The sequence below is a fragment of the Xenopus tropicalis genome, chromosome 4 (assembly GCF_000004195.4).
Source record: "Xenopus tropicalis strain Nigerian chromosome 4, UCB_Xtro_10.0, whole genome shotgun sequence".
Classification (NCBI taxonomy): domain Eukaryota; kingdom Metazoa; phylum Chordata; class Amphibia; order Anura; family Pipidae; genus Xenopus; species Xenopus tropicalis.
The window spans coordinates 107,663,099-107,683,885 of record NC_030680.2 but is presented as its reverse complement, the minus strand read 5'-3'; the positions used below and the strand labels follow the sequence as shown (position 1 = coordinate 107,683,885).

Here is a 20,787-nt window from a genome sequence, read left to right as displayed (position 1 = left end):
TTTTGGCTATGCCCCTGCTGTGCACATACTGCAGTGAGTAATGCAGACTGGTTTTCAGAAGCCTTATAAACAAGTAGTGCTATAGCAGTAAAATTCTATCAAAGCTGTTAGGCTTTTAAACTTGATTATGAATAAGCTGGAATGATCAGCCTTTGCTCTGCTTTCATGATTGCAGACTGACAGAATATACCAAGAAAGAGCTATTTGTATTGCAAACTCTGTGATGCTTTTTATCTTAGAGGTACCGTGGTGAAATTCCATTTTCAGAGAATTCTGGTATTGTCTGTATTCTGTAACTTAGCAGGAGCTGTGTGCAGATAACATGAGATTCAGAAAGACCCCAGAAAGTCTATAAGAAAATTAGAAAAAAAATTGGGGACATTTAAGAAAGTTCAAGCAGGAATATCCAGGGGGATATCTTCTGTTCATATCATTTGCAATCCAAGTCGTCTTTACCAATTGCAAAAAACAAAAGATCATAACTATAGATTCAACACAGCGCTCTTGTATTAATGACTTTCTAAATCAACAAATATCATTTTTTGCATTACTATAGGGCAAATTGGTTCAAATTTGAGTTTGATTTCCTGCCATTTTTTTCAATTTCTGTTTTCCAGATGTCTTTTTTTACAAAATTTAGCTCTAGAAGATATATCTATAAATTTGAGATAAATAAACCTGGCAACTAAAACCTGGTGAGGTTTTACATTAGTATTTTTTAGCATTTAAGCTATTTTTTTCTTAGAAAAAGTTAAAACTTTTCAATGAATGGAATTATGTGATTTTTCTGGCAATCTAGTTTTCTTTGCGAATTAGCCAAATCAGGTTTCAGAAGGCTTGAATTAGAAAATGAGTAAATCTGCAGCTGTAATTTGGTAGTAATGTGGAAACTCATTAGTAAATCTGAGTGACATATTTTTTCAATAGAGTTTTCATTTGACAAATAGTGAGATTGTGAGTAGTAGTGAGTAGTGAGTTTTTCTCATTGAATTGAATCTGGCTCTATGGGACAATATAGAATTGAAATAGGGGATGAACTTTTCTCATTAAATTAAATCTGGCCCAATAGGTACAAATGAAAACTTTTTATATATACATTGTTTCATCAAGAACTAAAGACAAAAATGTTTTTTATTCATACTAAAGGAGGATATAATTACAAGCAACTTTCATATACACATTAAGGAGTAGATATATCATAAAGTGAGTTTAGAGCACATTCTGTTCATTCCTATGGGATTTTTAGAAGTGTATTTATCAATAGGAGTTTGCCATTTGATAAATATGCTTTTAAAAACCTAGAAATGAATAGAACGTGAGTTTTTATGTATTGAGCTCTAAACTCACATTTCAATAAATCTGCCTTTAAATATTCATTAGATGTTCAGTGGTTTTACGTTATTAGTAATTGAAAGCAATATTTGTTTGTAGTTTTCTGCACTTCTGGTTCTGTCTTTTCAATCAAGGAGCCAGATGAGAAAAACTTTTCTCTCATAATTCAGATCCAGATTTTCCCATTGAGGCAAGTGCAGTTCAACAAGAAAATCTAATTTCACTGTTTATCACATGAAAACTCTATTGAAGTCTATGGGGGAAATCTGGAACCGAACTAGGAGAAAGGTTTTCTCTTCAAATTGAGTGCTGCCCAAGTTTTCTGGCATTAAACCATAAATTAACTTTTCCCAGAAGAAGCCAGAGAAGCCAGGTCTCCTCCAGCCAAGACCCAATTCCATTCTGCTTAATTATTTCAATAGCTAGAACAAGCAATGACATGAACAAAAACGGTATATGTAATGCACAATTTGTAGTGGGAGTGGGAAAATGCTTTTATAAATGAGTAAATGTGTTAAAATTCTAACAATTCTGGTGTGGTTATTTCCCAGTATGTTAGGGGAAATAAAACTCCCTCTAGAATGAAAGAATGAAATGAACTAAATTAAAAATGCTGTTGCAGAACTCTTTGGCCATCAGACAATCTAAGGGGAGGAGTCTGGATAACTTCCATGTTGACTAGGACAAAGTCCAATAATCCAACATAAAATGACCATAATACGTTCAGGTCTGGTCCCTTTGCTGGAATAGACAATACTAAAGGAGAGAATCCGGCAAATACAAAAGGCTCAGCTCCTTCTAAATCAGCAGCACAATGTAAGTAACAGTAATACTATTTGGCTATTTCAGCACTGCAGTCACTTGACAAATTGCCCTAGAGCAGCAACTGCTGCAAACAATCAGATATGTATTTTATTACCACAGGAAATAAGTACTCCATCACAAGCCAGTCTGTGGCTCAGTAATATAAGCTAAACTTAAATGCATGTGAGTTCTGCTCATGCTGCTATGGAAGATCATGCTATATAGGGATGCTTAGACATCCAGGCTATATAGGGATGCTTAGCTAGACATCAAGGCAACACATACATGACTAAACTATTTAATAAATGTAGGGCAGGTGATTTTCTTATATGTTTCATACAGGGCTCTTTGTGTCTTCTAGAGCTCCATACTTTGTATATCTTTAAAGGGATAGTTCACCTTTTAGTTAACTTTTAGTATGTTATATGTATATAAAGGACATATTCCTAGTATTTTTTGAAGTTGGTATCCATTATTTATTCTTTATAGTTTTTGAGTTATTTGCCTTCCTCTTCTACCTCTATGCAGCTTTCAGATGGGGGTCACTGACCCCAACAAGAAAAAAAATGTTGCTCTGCTATATTGCTCTGTGAGGCTACAATTTTATTGTTATTGTTACTTTTTATTACTTATCTACCTATTCAGTCCCTCTACAATACTTATTTTAGTCTCTTATTCAAACCACTGCCTGGTTGCTTATGAAAATAAGGCCATAGCAACCATATAGCTGCTGAGATACCAAACTGGAGAGCTGCTGAACAAAAAGCTAAATAACTGAAAAGCCATTTAACATAACAAATGAGAACCAATTGTAAATTGTTTTAGCGTATCATTGTCTACATCATACTAAACGTTAATTTAAAGGTGAACAACCCCCTTTTTTTTCTTAATCAATTTTATTTGACTGTATAACGATAACTAAATTTTGTTTTGTTTTATGCTTGGTTGTTCAGTGAAGTATACTTAAGAAAACTCCATATAGAGCCCACTACTATTGCCTAAGACATTTCAGCATGTTTTTATGTTGCACTGTGTTTTAGATTAAATATGAGCGTGGTACGCAATGTGGCAATAATTGGTGCTGGAATTAGTGGCCTAGCTGCTCTCAAGTGTAGCCTGGAAGCTGGACTTGAGGCTACCTGTTTTGAAAAGAGTGACAGTATTGGAGGTCTCTGGAACTATACGGTAAGACATAATTTCACTTTAGCATTATGAAATAGGAAGTGGCCAGAGAGCTTTAAGAAAGAATATCAATAATATGCTAAATTCAGGGTCGGACTGGCCACAGGGCTACCAGGAAATACCATGGTGGGCCCTGACCCTGTTGGGCCCTGCCACCTGCCCGCATCCCAATCCACCCCCAGCCACTCCCACTCGCTGCTTACATGCTGTGAAAAAATAAAGATGACCATGCGTTCCAAAATGAGTGGTGTAACCCTGGGCAACCCAGTCCGACTCTGGCTTAATTCACTAAAATGAAAAAGAATTGCATATGCTTTTGCTACCTGCCCCCTGCTGTGCCAAGTCATCTTCTATATATGGATTGTGTGGAATGAACCTGGAAATTTTTTATTATAAAAAAGCAATTGATACACGGAGTTAGTGCTGGACCAGACAGTGTATGTAACAAGCCATGTAAAGGCCTACCCCACCGATATCTGCCCAAATATTAGCCAGGTGTCAATAGGACAGATTAAAAAATCTCATTGGGGTAAGGATCACATTGGCACCTTGATGCAGCCCTCATCCAAAGGGCCTGTGTCCTGTCAATGTGATCCCTTGGGCTAAAGTATTGGATCAATCCAATATCACCCACCACACAAGGTCACCAAACAAGCGGATCTTTCAGTGTATGGGCACCTTTACAGTCAGATTTTCCCCTCCTTATCACAAGTTGAGGAACAAAACCATTGTATGCTAAATATCTTCTATGAAATGCACTCTCTCAAGCTGATCATGTATTAGGTTAGGTACAATTATTGGTACATGGATGGAGGCCCTTGTAGGTCTCAATCTCAAAGGTAAGATATGTTACCTGACATTTAATACTGTCCTATAGAATTTACATTCCTAGTAAAACCAGTGAAGCTAATTCATAATATTTCTCACGATATCCTTTAAAATACCCATTCCCTCTCGCTATTCATAATTAATGCTATAAAATGTGAACAACAATCTGCCCAATCAAACAGAACAAATTGTCTTCAAGGGGTAATTCTAGATGTTGAGTGGTTGCTATTATATCTGTGTATTTACACAAAGTACTTTTGAACATTTTTAACCTCGGGGAAATAAATAAGAAACCGCACAGTTTTTGTATCTGGAATAACATGGCCACATTAAAAAGGAAAATACAAAATGTAAGAGCTGCTGGTTAGTTGTTTGATTTGCAAATGTTTGTACAACGTTTGTACAAATGAATGCTCCTGAGGGCAGATCATTTTATATCTTTAGTGATTGCAGCATTAATTATTTTCCTCCTACAATAATTGTTCAGATTAAATACTCATCTTGCAACCTCTACATTTCTAGATGTAGCTGCTAGAAATGCTACTATATCATCTGGTATTGTGCAATCGCTTTTAAATAGTAGGGGAGAAGATGGGATCCCTTATTAACCCCATTCCTCTAAACCTCTCAGCTTTGGAAAAAAAAATAAAAATAAAAATATATATTTATATATCATGAAAAACCCGCGTGTGCTGTCATTTCCAACCCTGTATATCTACATTTACTGCACTGGCACCCGGGTATCATCTCTTCTCATGGTGTGCAGCTTGCTGACAACCTGTATCTATATATATATGTAGGGATCTCCAAAATTGGGCCCCTAGGATGGGTTCTCCTTTGACAGGCACTAGAGGGTGGCCTTAGGGAATTGGACACCTAAGGGTGGTCCTAGTTGTTTTTGTGTTAAGAAAGGGAGTATCCCTGCAGTTCAGGGTTATGGCCACAGGGTGGTGCACACAGTATATAAGGCTGTGCAGCCTTGTGCAGCCTTGTGCAGCCAGGTCTTCCTGCCTGGGACCCTCTGGCAAGAGGCCAGCTACAGGCCAGGAGTAGTTAGTAAGCTAAAGGTTATAGGCCGCTCTAGGAGTGGTAGATAGGCTATTTAGCTGGGCAGCTTGGCCCCTACAGGAGATTTAATGAGATTAAGATCTCCCAGCACTGATTGCTGGAGTCAGGGAACCAAGTGGTAGTAATAAGTGATTTGCCTAATCCGGGGGATAGCCGGGTGATATTCCGGGGTGAGGTCTCAAGGGGGTGTCCGCTTGGCGGGAGTACCGGGAAGTGCCCTAGAGAGGGGCTTCTGGCGTGAAGTACCGGAGGGAATCCCAAAAGAGGGTCATCTGGCTGGAGTATTGACGGTATCCCAGGAGAGAGGGTCCCCTAAGGAAAAGAGTGTTCCCTGACGTGTTCTGTAACTCCTGCAAAGTCTATCTGTCATCCATTCTGCAAATAAAGAAATCACTTAGTTCATTATACTATCTGAGTGCATTGTCTTACTATCTGGAGGATCCACACTGCCGGGTAAGCAACTACCCCAGGGAGGGGGCAAGGTGCCAGGAGGGCTGGGAGTCCCCAAGCAGAAGTACAATATCAAGTTCTCAGGAGGGGAGTTACAGTTCAGTCTGTCCCTATCCTGGGTGGAGGCACGCCAAATAGTACAGCAACCTCTGTTCCCCAAAGTAAGCGGGGCTCAGGATCCTGTTAGCGCCACTAGATCTCAGCAGGTAGCAGCACATTCTCTAAAGTGGGCTACATATATATACAAATATATATGCCCACTGTATCCTGTACAACGAATCAGCCCTTGGTATTAGTAGTTGGTATTGTACAATTATTAATCTTGACCACATCCTGATCACATAGACTTCTTAGGGTTAAAAAAAATTTGGCCCGGTGCTTCACCGGTTACATTGCATTGCTATGCCCTCACTATAGCAACTATATTATCCTTTGAAGTTAAAGAGGTTTAAAAACACTGCAAAAATGCAGGGTACTCTTGTATTAATATAGGCACTTAAAGGAGAACCAAACTCTTAATATAAATATGGCTACAAATGCCTTGGTTTTTTTATACAGAACTTATGGCAGCAGCTTAAAGGTTCAGTATCTCTATAGTAGTAATGACCCAGGACTTCAAAGTTATCACAGGAGCTCCCTATTTTGGATTTTGTTAGATGTGACAGTCAGTGACACTACACCTGCTCAGTGTGCTCTGGGCAGCTGTTGCAAAGTTCAGCTTAGTGGTTGTTGCAAATTATCAAGCAGAAAATCAGCTTTGTCTGTCCCATAAACTGATGCTACAGGGCTTATCATTAAAGTCTGTTGCAAAATGCACTGCTTTCGGAGCTGTTGTGTAATAATAATCTAATCTGATCAGCCTTGGGGCATCTACTGGGGGCATCTTTGGGGGCATAGATCTTCCCTGCTAAAGGGCTGATGGAAGGTTATCTTCCATCTCACTTTCAGCAACCTGTCACTCTTCTCTCTCTCGTCAGGCAGAAGTAAGGGTCAAATTTTGATTGACAGGTAAGTCTTATACATTTTAAAAGGGGTGTCCCTTTCCTAGCAGATGTAAACAAACAAAATCTAACAGTCTCTGGCTTCATGCAAAAAAACAGGATTTCCATCAGAACTGGTGAGTAGAGAGGTCATCTCTAATACATCTTCTAGGCAAAGGGTGTAACCACCCAAAATGATGTATAAGAACTGTCAATCAAAATCTGACTACACCTTCTGCATGAAGAGAAAATAGAGAGAGACAGATTTCTGAGAGGGATAGTGAAGAATAACTTGAATATTTCAGAAACTATACGAACATTTGAATTGATTATATTTAAAAAGTTTTCTTATTTCGGTGAGATAAAGCGTAGATTACATTTTCATTTTTGCAATAGATTCCCTTGAAGCTTTAGTACTTCTTTAAAGTTTAGTTCTCTAAAACAGCTCTAAAATCTGACACATGAAATCTAATATACTCTAATATATATATAAATGGCAGGTCTGCCTACCACCATAAAGACATAAATACAAAATAATCAATTAGTGCATCCTTATAGCCTTCTTCAAGCAATTCAAAAAGAAGTTTTGTGTTAGTTTCCTTTATAGTCCTCCAATCGATGCAAGAATAAGCAAGCAAGATTAAGATCTCTCTGTGCTTGGAACCCAGTTCTGTCCCTTTTGCCTCCTTTCATAATCAGTTACGAGTTCTGAAACTCAGACTTTAGCATTTTGAAACAAAAGTTGCATTAAGTAAATACTTGCATTGACCGCCTCATGGGGAATTGGCTGCTGCTTTAGTTTCTCCTTGTCTGAATTTTTAACCACCGTAATGTCTGTGGGATCTTCCATATTTCTTTTAGGTAGAAACAAAGGTTGTAAAATAATGAATACTCTATTCTAAACCATTTCATACTAAACAGAGTTTTGAAATTGCTTTTAAGGAATGTGCAGAAGAGGGCAGAGCCAGTATCTACCGATCAGTCTGCACCAATGCTTGCAAGGAAATGATGTGTTACCCAGACTTTCCTATTCCTGATGAATTCCCTAATTACATGCACAACTCCTGGTTTTTAAACTACCTGCGCCTCTACGTCAAACATTTTGACCTTGCGAGATACATAAAGTTCAAGGTATGCCTAAAAGAATGAGAAAGAGAATGGGTAATACAAATGTGCTCATTATTTAATTCTCTTGTGTGTGACAATTTTACTAGAAAATGGATTTGTGTGTGTGTACATGAATGCTGGATTGTTTGCAGCTAAAACACAACATATTTTTGTTTGATTATTTTGCTTTTTTACCAAAGATATAAAAATTTTGCATCTCTATATGCATTTGAATCACTTTAAACAATTATTAGAGGGTATCTATTGTTAAGATGCAAAGTAGATAATTAGATTACGAGTATAATACAGGCATGGGATCCCTTATACGGAAACCCATTAATCAGAAAGCTCCGAATTACAGAAAGCCCATCTCCCATAGACTCCATTTTAATCAAATAATTCAGAATTTTAAAACTGATTTCCTTTTTCTCTGTAGTAATAAAACAGTACCTTGTACTTGATCCCAACTAAGATATAATTAATCCTTATTGGATGCAAAACAATCTTATTGGGTTTAATTAATGTTTTATTGATTTTTAGTAGACTTAAGGTATGGAGATCCAAATTACAGAAAGACCCCTTATCTGGAATACACTTGGTCCCAAGCATTCTGGATAACGGCTCCTATACCTGTACCACCTACCTTCACCCCTTTGTTGTGCTTCCAGATAAGCAGAGTTCCATTATACAGGGAGATTATATGTCCACTGGTAATCTAATTTTATAATCTGAAAGGACCAAACACGGCACAGCTTTAGGGTAAGAACCCATGGACTGAAGTAATCTATTGCAGTCAACAAACCACTTCAAAAAGGCTTTCCATTGGCAACAATAGGAGTTGCCAGCGGAAGGCCCTTCACATCACTTCAACCTCCTGCAGGAGAAGCAATGTAAAGGCAACAACTGTTGTTGCCAGTGGAAAGCCTTTTCGATGCAGTTTTTTGCCCGCAATAGCAGAGATCTATAGTGAACAACTCAACCACTCCGTGAGTTCTTACTCTTAGGGGCACATTTACTAACCCACGAACGGGCCGACTGCGTCCGATTGCGTTTTTTTTCGTAATGATCGGTAATTTTGCGATTTTTTTCGGTGTCTTTACGATTTTTGCATAAAAACGCGAGTTTTTCGGCGTCTTTACGAAAGTTGCGCAAAGTCGCGATTTTTTCGTAGCGTTAAAACTTGCGTGAAACGTCGCGCCTTTTAAGTTTTAAAGCTACGAAAAAGGCGCGACTTTGCGCGCAAGTGTTAACGCTACGAAAAAATCGCGACTTTGCGCAACTTTCGTAAAGACGCCGAAAAACTCGTGTTTTTACGCAAAAATCGTAAAGACGCCGAAAAAAATCGCAAAAAATACGAAAAAGTCGCAAAATGTTCGTTTCCAATCGGAATTTTTCCAATTCGGATTCGAAATCGTGTCTTAGTAAATCAGCCCCTTAGGGTAATGTTTCTGAAAGCTCAGACTTAGGCACAATGCACTGACATGGCTACCTACACACCAATATTACAGCTAAAAAAAAAAAAAAATTTGTTGGTTCAAGAATAAAAGTTTAAATGGCAGAGTGAATTATTTGCTATGTAAACAGTGTCATTTAGAAATAAAAAGTGCACCATAAAAATCATGACAGTATCCCTTTAATAATGTGCTAAACCTTACTAACATAGATGTAGGGTGTTCTTAATATATAACAGTATAACATACTGTTATATATTATCAGCGATATAATTAATATAGTGGGTTTTTTTTATTTATTCTCAAAATATTTGTCTTGCAAACATTATGCTATTGTTCTTAATCCAAAAGAAGGGGTAGTCTGATCTAATACCACTGTAATATAGTTTCTATATCTATATTTCCCTTTCAGACAGCTGTTGTCAGGGTGCAGAAATGCCCAGACTTTCAAGTAACAGGTCGATGGGAAGTTATTACAGAGCATGATGGAGAGCGATCATCAGACATATTTGATTCTGTTCTGATATGTACTGGCCACCATGTGTATCCGAACCTTCCTCTGAATTCGTTTTTGGGTATGTGTCATATAGGAAGATGACTTCTTAAATACTGCTATGCCTTCTTGTTCCCCTGATAATGATAAGAATGGCCTCTAGTTTCAGAAGGATATATTTTTCCTCTTTGTGCAGACAAGATTGCAAAGTATAACAAAAATGTTAGCAGATCATATAAACACACAGTGATGAAATATTTGGCTAAAGAGAACTGAACAGTTACAACATTTGAAATAATCATAAATGCACAAACTCAGAAAAACTTGCCAAGTCCTTGTCAATATGTGTTATTTAGCTTTAAACTTTTTCAACCCCCATCACATAAACTAAGCAGTCTGGTTGCATTTATACATCATGCATGCTTTTTAGAGGAAAACACCTTGTCCAAAAAGTCATGTTTATATAATTTGTGGCTGTTGCATAAACTCCAGTTGTTGCACAGACCCCAAGTAAGGCATTGACAGAAAAGCTTAATAAGGGGGGGACCAGGCACTGCAGTAATCATCAAAGCTACTAAACCACTAAACTACCATGATCTTTGAAAAGCGAATTAAGATCACAAAATCTTATAATTTTTGAAGGCCCCTAGCCACCAGGAAGTCATCTGTTCTACTTATATTCATACTCCATATGCAAGATGTGTTTGTTGGGCATGAGGTAACTTTCTTCCTAAAGCTGTAATTCAGCATTTGAATCCAAAAACTCCAAGGTACATAGTGACTCCTCAAGTGATACATAAAGAACAGTAGCCAAAGCCCAGTTGAAGATATTACCGATCATGCCATAGTCCTTAATCAATGTTCTTCAAAAAGGAGTGCATTATGAGATACATTTTGTCCTAGATTTTCTGTTTTGGAATGATTTATGTGTCTTAGATGCATAACATTTCTATCCAAAATAACAGAATTCAGGCAAAGAGTTTTGATTTCTGGGCCATCAACAACAAAACATTAGTACATTTTAGGTTATGGTGAATCTGCCTTATTTATTTGAATGGTTTTTCTAAATGAATTATTGTGACAAAATCTTTGTTAGGATTAAACATCTGTCCAAATCCATTATGGGTTAATTCCTGTATTAACTTAAAAGGCATCCTTATATGTTCCTTATAGATCATTACTGGTACAAGTATGAGATCCATTTTCCAGAAACCTGTTATCCAGAAAGCTCAGAATTACAGGATTGCCATCTTCCATAGACTCAATTTTAATCAAATTAATCAATTTTTTAAAATTGATTTCCTTTTTCTCTGTAATAACAGTAGCTTGTACTTAATCCTTATTGGAAGCAAAACAATCCTGTTGGGTTGAATTAACATTGAAATCATTTTTTAGTAGACTAAGGGGTATAGTTATCATACTGTGTCAAAAGCATTACTGGTGATTGGGCAACCAATCAGCAATTAGATTTCAACAGCCAAAATTAATTCAGCCAAACTTTTTGGCACTCCACCCCCCCCCCCCCGTGATTTCACCTTTCCTTCTCCTTTTAATATTTGCTAACTGTGATTCTGGACCCTGAGCTGCACTATTTGCAAGACAAATAATAGTATGTGTTATATATCTCATTTAGGCATTGAAAGGTTTACTGGCCGGTACATGCATAACAGAGAATACAAAGAGCCCTTACAGTATGCTGGAAAACGTGTGCTAGTAGTCGGCCTGGGCAATACAGGAGCAGACATATCTGTGGAGCTAAGTCATACAGCTCAAAAGGTAAAGAACATTCAATGTAATTCATGTAATAAAATAACACAGGTATCATGAACAATTGATACACCACCATCAGCACTGGAATTTTGGACAAATCACATATTTCACTAAAATCACTAACATTTGTCGCTAAATAAATTATAGCATTTAATATTTATTGTGCAGGACAAAGGCAAACAATACATATAGTAGGCTGTTAGGTTTCGTGAGTTCTCATGCCTATTAGCGCTCAGTGCTTTAAAATATAATCATGTTTGAATGTGCTTCCATGTTACATGGTTGTTTATATGTGTAGTCATTTCATCTGTAACCCTCTACACTGTAAAGCTCTGCAGGACTTAGTGATACAACATAAGTAATAATAGGTTTATAATTTGGTCTAAATATTATCTAAAGATTCCAGTGATTATTATTATTATTGTTGTTGTTATTTAACATGTATTCATAATGCACCATCTTATTCCAATAAACCAATACAAGAGGTGAAGAAGGGCCTGAGGGAATTTTAGAAGAGATGCAGTGCCCTGAGACAGACTGTCAGTGATTTTAGTCACTATGAGTTGCCTAAACTAATCCTATTGTTTTTTGCAGTCCCATAAGGATCTGCAGCAACATTTCTTCTAAGGTAGAGGTTTTCAAACCTTTTTTGCTCTGGAGAATATAAGACCCTGTGAAGCATTACACCGATTCCCTCAGACCTCAGCCCTTGGATTGAAGTGACTGAAGTTCATCAGAGTACAAGTCACATGGCTGAGGGTTCCTGGGAAACTAAGAATATGTCTAGACCCATGTTGAATTTCTAAAGTAAATATTAAAAAAATGTTTTGCTCTTTTAAAAATAATAATAAAAAAACAACAAAACACAAATACAAGAGTATTGTAGAAATGATATCTATATCATGTACCTTTTAAAAAACAGATTTCAGTGCAGAATTCTGCCAGAGGGGCACTATTAACTGATGCATTTTAAAAAAAATCATGTTTCCATGAATTCATGTGTCCCTATCAATCAATCAGTAGTGAATTTAAAAAAAGACAAAAACAATTTTAGCTGATAAATATTGATATGCAGTTTTGTGCTTCCCTATACAAAATTTCCAAAATATTTACAAACAAGAATGAACAAGCAGCATTATTTTGTTTTTTTTTTACAATCTGTTACTAAAAACCCCAATGCCCTGACACTCCTCCTGGGTTATGACTGCAAAGGTTTTCTTATACTGAAATTATACTGTAGTTATTATTCTCATAATTATTTGTCACCAGGGACACAATCGTAATAAAAACATGTGAATTGCTTATGTTACAAGTCCCATTGAGTTTTACTCACCTGTAAATTGTTTTTAAACTATATTTGGAAAACGAGATTGAAAAAATGTGGCTATTTTCTTTTTTACTATGCGTTTCCTGCTTTGAGGGCTGATCCTCCTCTGTGCTGATTTATAACTGAATATAGCCAATGGAATGCAGTTAAGGCTTCCAGGCTTGGCAAGTCAACTACAGTTCAACTATATTCAGATATATTATACTTGAATGATCCAGTTTGCTGGAAAACATATGGCCATGCTATTATCTATATTTTGGGAACTGATGGTCTGTGTAGATAACTAAAGTAGAAAAAAACAATCAAAAACCAACAAAACTATGAAGAATAACCTCTTTTTGTTATTCCTTTTTCTATTTCCAAGCCCAAGTTTTTATGTTTTCAGAGCTTGATATATTATGTGATTAGGAAGTTGCCAAATTCATAATTTCAACAGGATTTACATTCAGCTGAATTCAGAACCAAGTCCTGGATCCATAATAAGGGCATGTTTGAAATTGTTACATTATTCTTCCTTCACAGGAATATGTCAATATAATAGTGATATATATTTTTAAAATGCTTTTTTGGCTTCTGCCCTTCTGCCATTTATTATATATTGGTTTATTCTTTAATCTGTGATAGGTCTGGCTCAGTACTAGAAGTGGTTCTTGGATTATGAGTCGCGTCTGGGATAATGGCTACCCCTGGGATATGGTCTACTTGACACGCTATCATTTCTTCCTCAATAAAATCCTACCTAGAGCGATATCTGACTATCTGTATGAAAGAATGATGAACAAAAGGTTCAGTCATGAAAACTATGGCTTGGTACCTGTGGACAAGTATGTTTTTGTATCAAATGATATAATTGTATGTATAACTTTATTTATAAAGTGCCACAAAAATACGCACTGTACAATCTCACAATGTACAACAGTACACACAGGAAGGACACGTATTATAATAAATACAATGAAAAAGTATAAATACACAGATTAAGTGCCAAATGGTATGAGACACAGTAGGAAAGAGGTCCCTGTCCCATAGAGCTTCCAATCTAAGTGTTTGGGTTTTTTCCTAAAGAGATTGAGGGATTGTTCCTTACGAATGGGCGTGGATGGTGTAAAAAGAAGGTGGTTTTGAGAGGAGAGGAGGAGATGACCAGGAACGTGCAGGGAGACCAGTGAAGAAATGTAGTGAGGAGCAGAGGAGTGAAGGGCTTTGAAAGTTAGCAAAAGAATTTTGTACACTATCCTTTGCTTAATAGGCAGCCATGCTAAAGATTTTACTTGGGGGCTGAACAGGTTCCCTCTTAGGAGAGACCAGAAGGATCCTAGCAGAAGATTGATTGTAAGGGAGAGAAATGTGGAGATCGGTTAATAGGAGATTACAGTAACCTAAATGCCATAGGATAAAGGCATGCATAAGTGTTTTAACTGTTACAAGTGAAAGAATGGGGCGTATTTTGGCAACATAAAAACGGCAGGTTTTGGCAGGAAAAAAGGAAAACTATACCCCCAAGCAATGTAGGTCTCTATAAAAATATATTGCATAAACAAGCTTATATGTAAAGCCCTGCTTCATCTAAACAAACCATTTTCATAAAAATTAACTTTTTAGTAGTATGTGCTATTGGGTTATCCTAAATAGAAAATTGCCATTTTAAGAATTAAGGGCCGCTTTCTGGGATTATAGGAGTCACAGTTCACACAAACAGGCTAAGGTACACATACATGCTAGGCTACATCAGCCAATTAATGGGCAGAGTTCTGCCTTTTGCTTCCACACTTCTTTCTGGTACAGTTAGAGCTGCACAGCCCATCACAAAATGGTGGCTCAAGGAAAAGGATGTAAAAGGGCAATATTTACTGATATATATATATATATATTCCAATTTGGCGAGATTCTTTAATAGGTTACTTAATATGATATAAACTATCTGGGGGTATAGTTTTCCTTTAGTCCGATTAGAGAAGGAGGGGGACTGGTCAAAGGTAACCCCCAGGTACTGTGCTTAATTAACAGGGTTAATGGTCATGCCATTAATAGTTATTGTAAAAGTCAGAAGGGCTAGGTTTGGGCAGGAAGACCATGAGTTTAGTTTTAGCTAGGTTGAGTTTGAGGTGCCTTCAGTTCATCCAGACGGAGATAGCTAGTAGGTAGTTAGTAATTTGGGTCTTAACAGCAGTGGTTAGTGAAGTGGTGTCTAAATATATCTGTCGACATGTAGCTAATATGGCATATAATGTCAACAATGAATTTGACTCTGTGATCCACGTTTACCAATTTTGCATTGGAGCAGGTTTAGAGTGGGGGGCGCATTGCTAGTGCATTATATACTCCCCCTTGGCACCAGAATGACACCTGCGGATACAGAATATGATTTTTACCTAATACCTGATTTTTATCTACTAATATTGCAATTTACTATTCAGGGGTTTGAGGAAGGAACCTGTTTTCAATGATGACCTAGCTGCCTGCATTACCTGTGGCACTGTTGTTGTGAAGCCCAACATTAGAGAGTTTACTGAGACGTCTGCAATTTTTGAAGATGGTTCTATAGCAGAAAATGTGGATGTTGTTATATTTGCCACTGGATATAGCTTTGCTTATCCATTCATTGATGACTCTATCATGAAGAACAGCAACAATAAAGTCTCACTGTATAAAGGAGTCTTCCCACCAAAGCTTGAAAAGCCAACTCTGGCTGTTATTGGATTGCTCCAGTCCTTAGGCAGTATCCCATCAACTTCTGATGTCCAGGCTCGCTGGGCTCTCAGAGTACTTAAAGGTAAGTAGAATGCCGTCTGTATGTTCAGGTTTCATTTTGTGTGGATTGAAACTAGGAAAACACTGATGACAAGGACAATATTAATGAATGTTTAACAAGAAAAAAGAGGGTGGAATTAATTGACATCCCTTCAAAAAACATAGCTATTGAACAATAGAAAAATGTTATATTTTGACTCCCTTTCTCACCTGGGTCCTTGGACAGTAGTTTTGTGACAGTATAAATAATAAAAGAAATTAGCTCCAGTGGTTTTTTACTATGAACTTAAAGGGGTTGTTCTAACCCCACTATTTTTCTTGTTGGAGCAAAGGATTGGTCTTGCAGGTCTGACGATTATACAGCTGGGGTGTACTGTGACTGGAAACTAGGCTGTCACTAACTGATCCTCGTTCACCTATGTGATCTTTGCTTTACTAAGGGATGGTTAACTTAGTGCTTGGTCTTGACTCCTGTACTGACCTCAGGCCCTCGGGCAGACCCACCTCCTGCTAGAGTGAAGTCCTAGAGAAAAATAAGAGTCATGTGATTTCTCCTATTATATAACTTTGTCTCCTTGTTAGTTTCCTTTACATTTTTTCCTATCTATTCACATCTACCCCCTGTCAATGTTTTCTGTCCCAAGCCTACAATTCATCTGCAGGCAAAAGCCCACTTAAGGGCTATTTAAGCCCAACTTTTACAGCACCCTGTGCTTGATCATTGGCCCATTCTGCTGTGTCCAAGCCAGCCTTAAATTCCAAGCTCCTGTTGTCCTTGTCCTAAGTTCAATGTCTAGTAAAATATAATCTAAAGCTACTGGACTTTTGAGTTTCTTGAAAATGTTTCACCATTCATCCGACCAACTTTTCCATATTTAATCTCTTCTTGTGCAAGGAATATGTAAGTTGCCACCCAAGGAGAGTATGTTGCAGGAACTTAATGAAGAAGAAACAGAGAAGAAGAGCTGGTAAGGCTGTGTTATTTGTGTAAATCCATACACTCATGCCTTTCTAACCCATCCTGTTTTATATTTTTACAAGTCAGTGCAACCATGACAATTATAATAAATCATAAGTAGCCAATGGTATAAAACACATTAACACTTATTTCAGACTTCTCCTTAAATATGGACCATGCAAAATCATAAGTTTCAATTCATTGATAAGTCTTTTCTATATTATTTTCTGTAAAAAAAATGTGTTAGAGATACAACTGTTGGAATAAATCCATTTTTGTAATGGAGAATTGTTCATGATTCAGTGTGTACATGGTACATTGTACTGTTTTCTTAGACCTACTCAACACTGGATAAAGGGAAATTTGAAGGTGTGACCTTCTTGTTACAAGAGGGCCTATTGGGCAGTGAATCAGAATGGTACAGCTGCTTATTTTGCAGCTTCATAAATAGGCCCCTAACATTACACAAATAGTGCCCCCCAGTGGGGTTAACTAGAAAACAGTAAACAAAAAAGAAGTTCATATTAAAAGGATTGCTATCGTTACTGCACTTGAGCCAATTTTGTACTTTTATTTACATATGGCGTACAACCACAAATAGATTGATTGTAGTTACAAATAGCAACCATTTCTATATTTGTGCTTTTATTTTCTAACTTGTAGTAGACTGTTGAAAGGTAATTATTGATTGGTTGTTAGCTAATAGGACCACTTACAACTGCAATTTAGCATGTGTTTTGTTAAATAAGCCCTAGTAAATATGAGGGAGACTTAATGGAATACACCATACAGCAACAAACTAATGATATCATAAAAAAAATATTGTATTTCTCTCTCTCAAGGTTTGGTCAGAGTGAGACTTTGTCCACAGATTATATCACCTACATGGACGAACTGAGTTCTTCTATTGGCTGCAAAGCTAATCTTCCTCTCCTCTGTGTAACTGACCCTAGGCTGGCCTGGGAAATGTTCTTTGGTCCTTGTAGCCCTTACCAATTTCGACTGACTGGCCCAGGCAAATGGGAAGGGGCAAGAAATTCAATTCTAAATCAGTGGAATCGCATAATTCAAGCTATGAAAAAGCGAGAAGTTTCATCTCATACAGGGTTATCCTCATTTACTGCTTTGTTTAAGCTGCTTTTTATACCTTTACTTCTTTTTGCTGTTTTCCTGGCCTGGTACTAGATATTTTATCATAAGTTCTTACCAGACCGTGCTTAATGTTACCTTTACCCTATACATTTGTACCAGTGCCAAAGCAATGTTGTGATATCTACAAAATTAAGTGAAATGTATAAACTCTAAAATCAGTAACCCTTGCTTGGACCTTTCAGTATTATCCTGTACATGACTCCTAAAATGTAATTATTCCACTTTGTTCTGTAAATTCTATTTTTAGAAAAATCACTCTGTTAAAAAGCATTGCTGTTATAATTAAAAGGGCAAGATAAAATCAATTGAATCTTTATATCTATTTTCTTCATTCTTAAGCAAGAAATTAAATAAATAAATAAATAAATAAATAAAATCCACAAAATACAGTGGACATTTCACTTGAGCTGTTTGAAAGAATGCTGGAAGATGAAGTACTGGAGTATCTGAAGATACAAGTTGTGGATTCAGCTGCTATTCATCTTGTACATAAGGCAAAGTCATAAAAGGCTGACCTTACGTAAGCCAAGGCTATGTGTTCCTGCATAGTGTCTTTAGTTCCAGGGGAAAATATGGCAGTGCAACCACAAGGAGGAGCAATTATGTGGGGGAGAAATGGGATGATGCAAGGAAAGCTTTTTATATATTCTTGAAAAGTCTATATAAAAGGGAAAATGTCTAATATAAAGTATTTCTAAGACCAAATAAACCTTCAGTAGACCAATCAGAGTTTCAAATGAGGATAAGCCAGGAGAAGACACATTTCTGTAAACATCTAGGGTTATATGTTGAGAAATGGATCACAATTTACTCAATGGAGGGTTATACTGTTGTACCCAAGATTAGAGTTGCAGATGAAATATTAACCCTGATATTATTCATATATAGTTCATTTTGTGAGTGGACTATGATCCAACAGAAATGTAGTAAAATGCCAAGGCAAAGCTTTACAACAAATGTATGTATTTATAAAAATAACTGAAGTGATCTCTAATATTTTAGGTTCACAAATCTTATCTTCATGGAGATTGACGTTATATATGTAAATAAGATAGTTAAGGGCTCATTTTTTTTGGAAGCTTAGTGATTAATTAAAAAAAAATTAGCACAAAAAGCCCCCATTGTCCGACATTATTTGTACCCACTGCTGTCAGGCATGTAAGGGGTGGCAAGTGGCAATCCTTTTCCTTGCAGTCTTGCACATTATTCAATAGACCAGCATAATTTATATTTCAGGCAATGCACTTACTGCTCAAAGCACTTATTAAAGAACAAAACCATAACAAAGCAAGAAATGTTTCACAGTATGTTTTGGGCTTCTTTTACTAGCCCAAGGCAATATCAGCCCTTTAGCAATGATGATCAGTGCCTCTAACAATGACCCCAGGAGCTCCCTGTTCTTTTCTGTGATTCACAGAATGCTCCTGGCTGCTGTCAGTTGCCTGAGTTTAGAGAACAATATTCACTCAGTTCTTCACAATGGGATGCACCTCAGAGAAATCAGAACATAATTTTTAAGACCATCATAAAAAGGGGTGCAATAGTGCTTGAAGGGTTATGTAATAAAAAGTGCATAGTGTGCTTCAAGTCTTAATACCAATGGCAACTAATCACTAGGTAGCATTTATTGGTTTCTATGGGTTATTGCACCTGGGAAAAATGTGTCTTTTATTACATAAGTGGGCTTAACAGTTTACGCTACAGAACTTTGACAGACACTGGCACTTGGTGAGAATTATATTCAGACCCTATTTTGACTTTTCTAAATGAACAAAAAATGGACAGATTTATAAACTTTGAAGCACAGTGTCTTGATAAATGAAGTAGGAATGAGCCGTAACTGAGGCACACCTAGCCCCACACACACCACTGAACTCCTTGTCCTTATTAAAAATGAACAGAAAAAAAAACTTACTTAGGCAGGGTTATAATGAATGCACTATTTTGATTGAACTACATGAAGCACTCAAGCACATGCAATAGGATTAACTACAAACTAAGAACACAAACAAGGCTGAACAAGGAACAGGTGGGAAATTGATGATTATTCGTTTGTACCTTAACATTTCTCATGTGAAATTCAGCAAGAAAAATTGAAGAGCATTTTGTAATTTCGATAAACATTCCCTGATGTATAGAAAACAATTGTTTGTTTTTAAAGACTCTCTAAAAGGACAGTACCCCTTTGATCTTTTTATTATGGTCTGGGGCATTGATCCCCAACCAGTGGCTCGGGGGCAACATGTTGCTCGTTGCCCCTTTGATATTACTCCCAGTGGCCTCAAAGTAGGTGCCATTTCTACATTTCTAGCTTGAAGTTGAGTTCTGGAAGCACAAAGACACAGTTTTACTCCAAGCAGAGACTCCTGCAGGCTAGCAGTCCACATGGGGGTTCCAAATAGCCAATCACAGAATTTTTTAATGCTTGTGTAGCTCACGAACACTTTTTACATCTGAGTGTGGCTCATGAGTAAAAACAGCTGAGGACCTCTGTTCTATGGGTAGGGACTCTTAAATAGCATTTGGGGTTTTCTACTAAACAATCTTTTAATCTAATGATCCTCCAGCTGTCTAACAGGGTTGCTTCTTCATTGGTCCATCTTGCTTCTCTATACCATCACTGAGCCACTGCTCTCTAATCCAGGAGTGTCACTTCTGGTGAGACTTGTAAATCACAATATTAAACTCGCTGACTGTAAACCCCAATCCTATACCAGCAAGAAAGCTTCTAGTTACATCTAACAATGATGGCTAATCACATTGACACAGCATACCTAACCCACTTTATAACTGCAGCTGATCATCAGTTTAGTTTATGTGTAGGACAAAATACCCTATTTCTTACCAGAAAATTATCAAATTCCTGGATCCCTGGTGTTTTCCCAGCAGTTTAAAACTTTAAAGCTTTTTTCTGATATTCAGAATTTTGTAAGTGTTCATGTCCACTTATCAAAAATGCCCCCCTTTTCCAGGAGTAACAATCATAACTACTTGAGGGAAAAGAAAAACAATGCTGGGCTGGACTTATTGCCACCCCAAATGCATTGGCCTTTCTATGTCCTTTGAATTTACCATTTTGTCTGACCTGTAGGCAGATATTTTTACTGGGTGATGAACTAAATGCTAGTGCACTT

At 37.1% G+C, this 20,787-nt stretch overlaps 1 protein-coding gene across 1 annotated transcript; it reads left to right on the top strand.

Moving 5' to 3' along the window:
* The first annotated feature begins 2,103 nt into the window (after window positions 1-2,103).
* fmo3 (flavin containing dimethylaniline monoxygenase 3) lies at window positions 2,104-17,969 on the top strand. Its single transcript, NM_001015707.1, is given in 9 exon segments — window positions 2,104-2,148; window positions 3,177-3,321; window positions 7,587-7,775; window positions 9,615-9,777; window positions 11,329-11,471; window positions 13,417-13,616; window positions 15,210-15,565; window positions 16,439-16,511; window positions 17,344-17,969. Coding segments are annotated over 8 exon segments (1,605 nt in total). The 5' UTR covers window positions 2,104-2,148; window positions 3,177-3,183; the 3' UTR covers window positions 17,687-17,969.
* The last annotated feature ends 2,818 nt before the right edge of the window (window positions 17,970-20,787 follow it).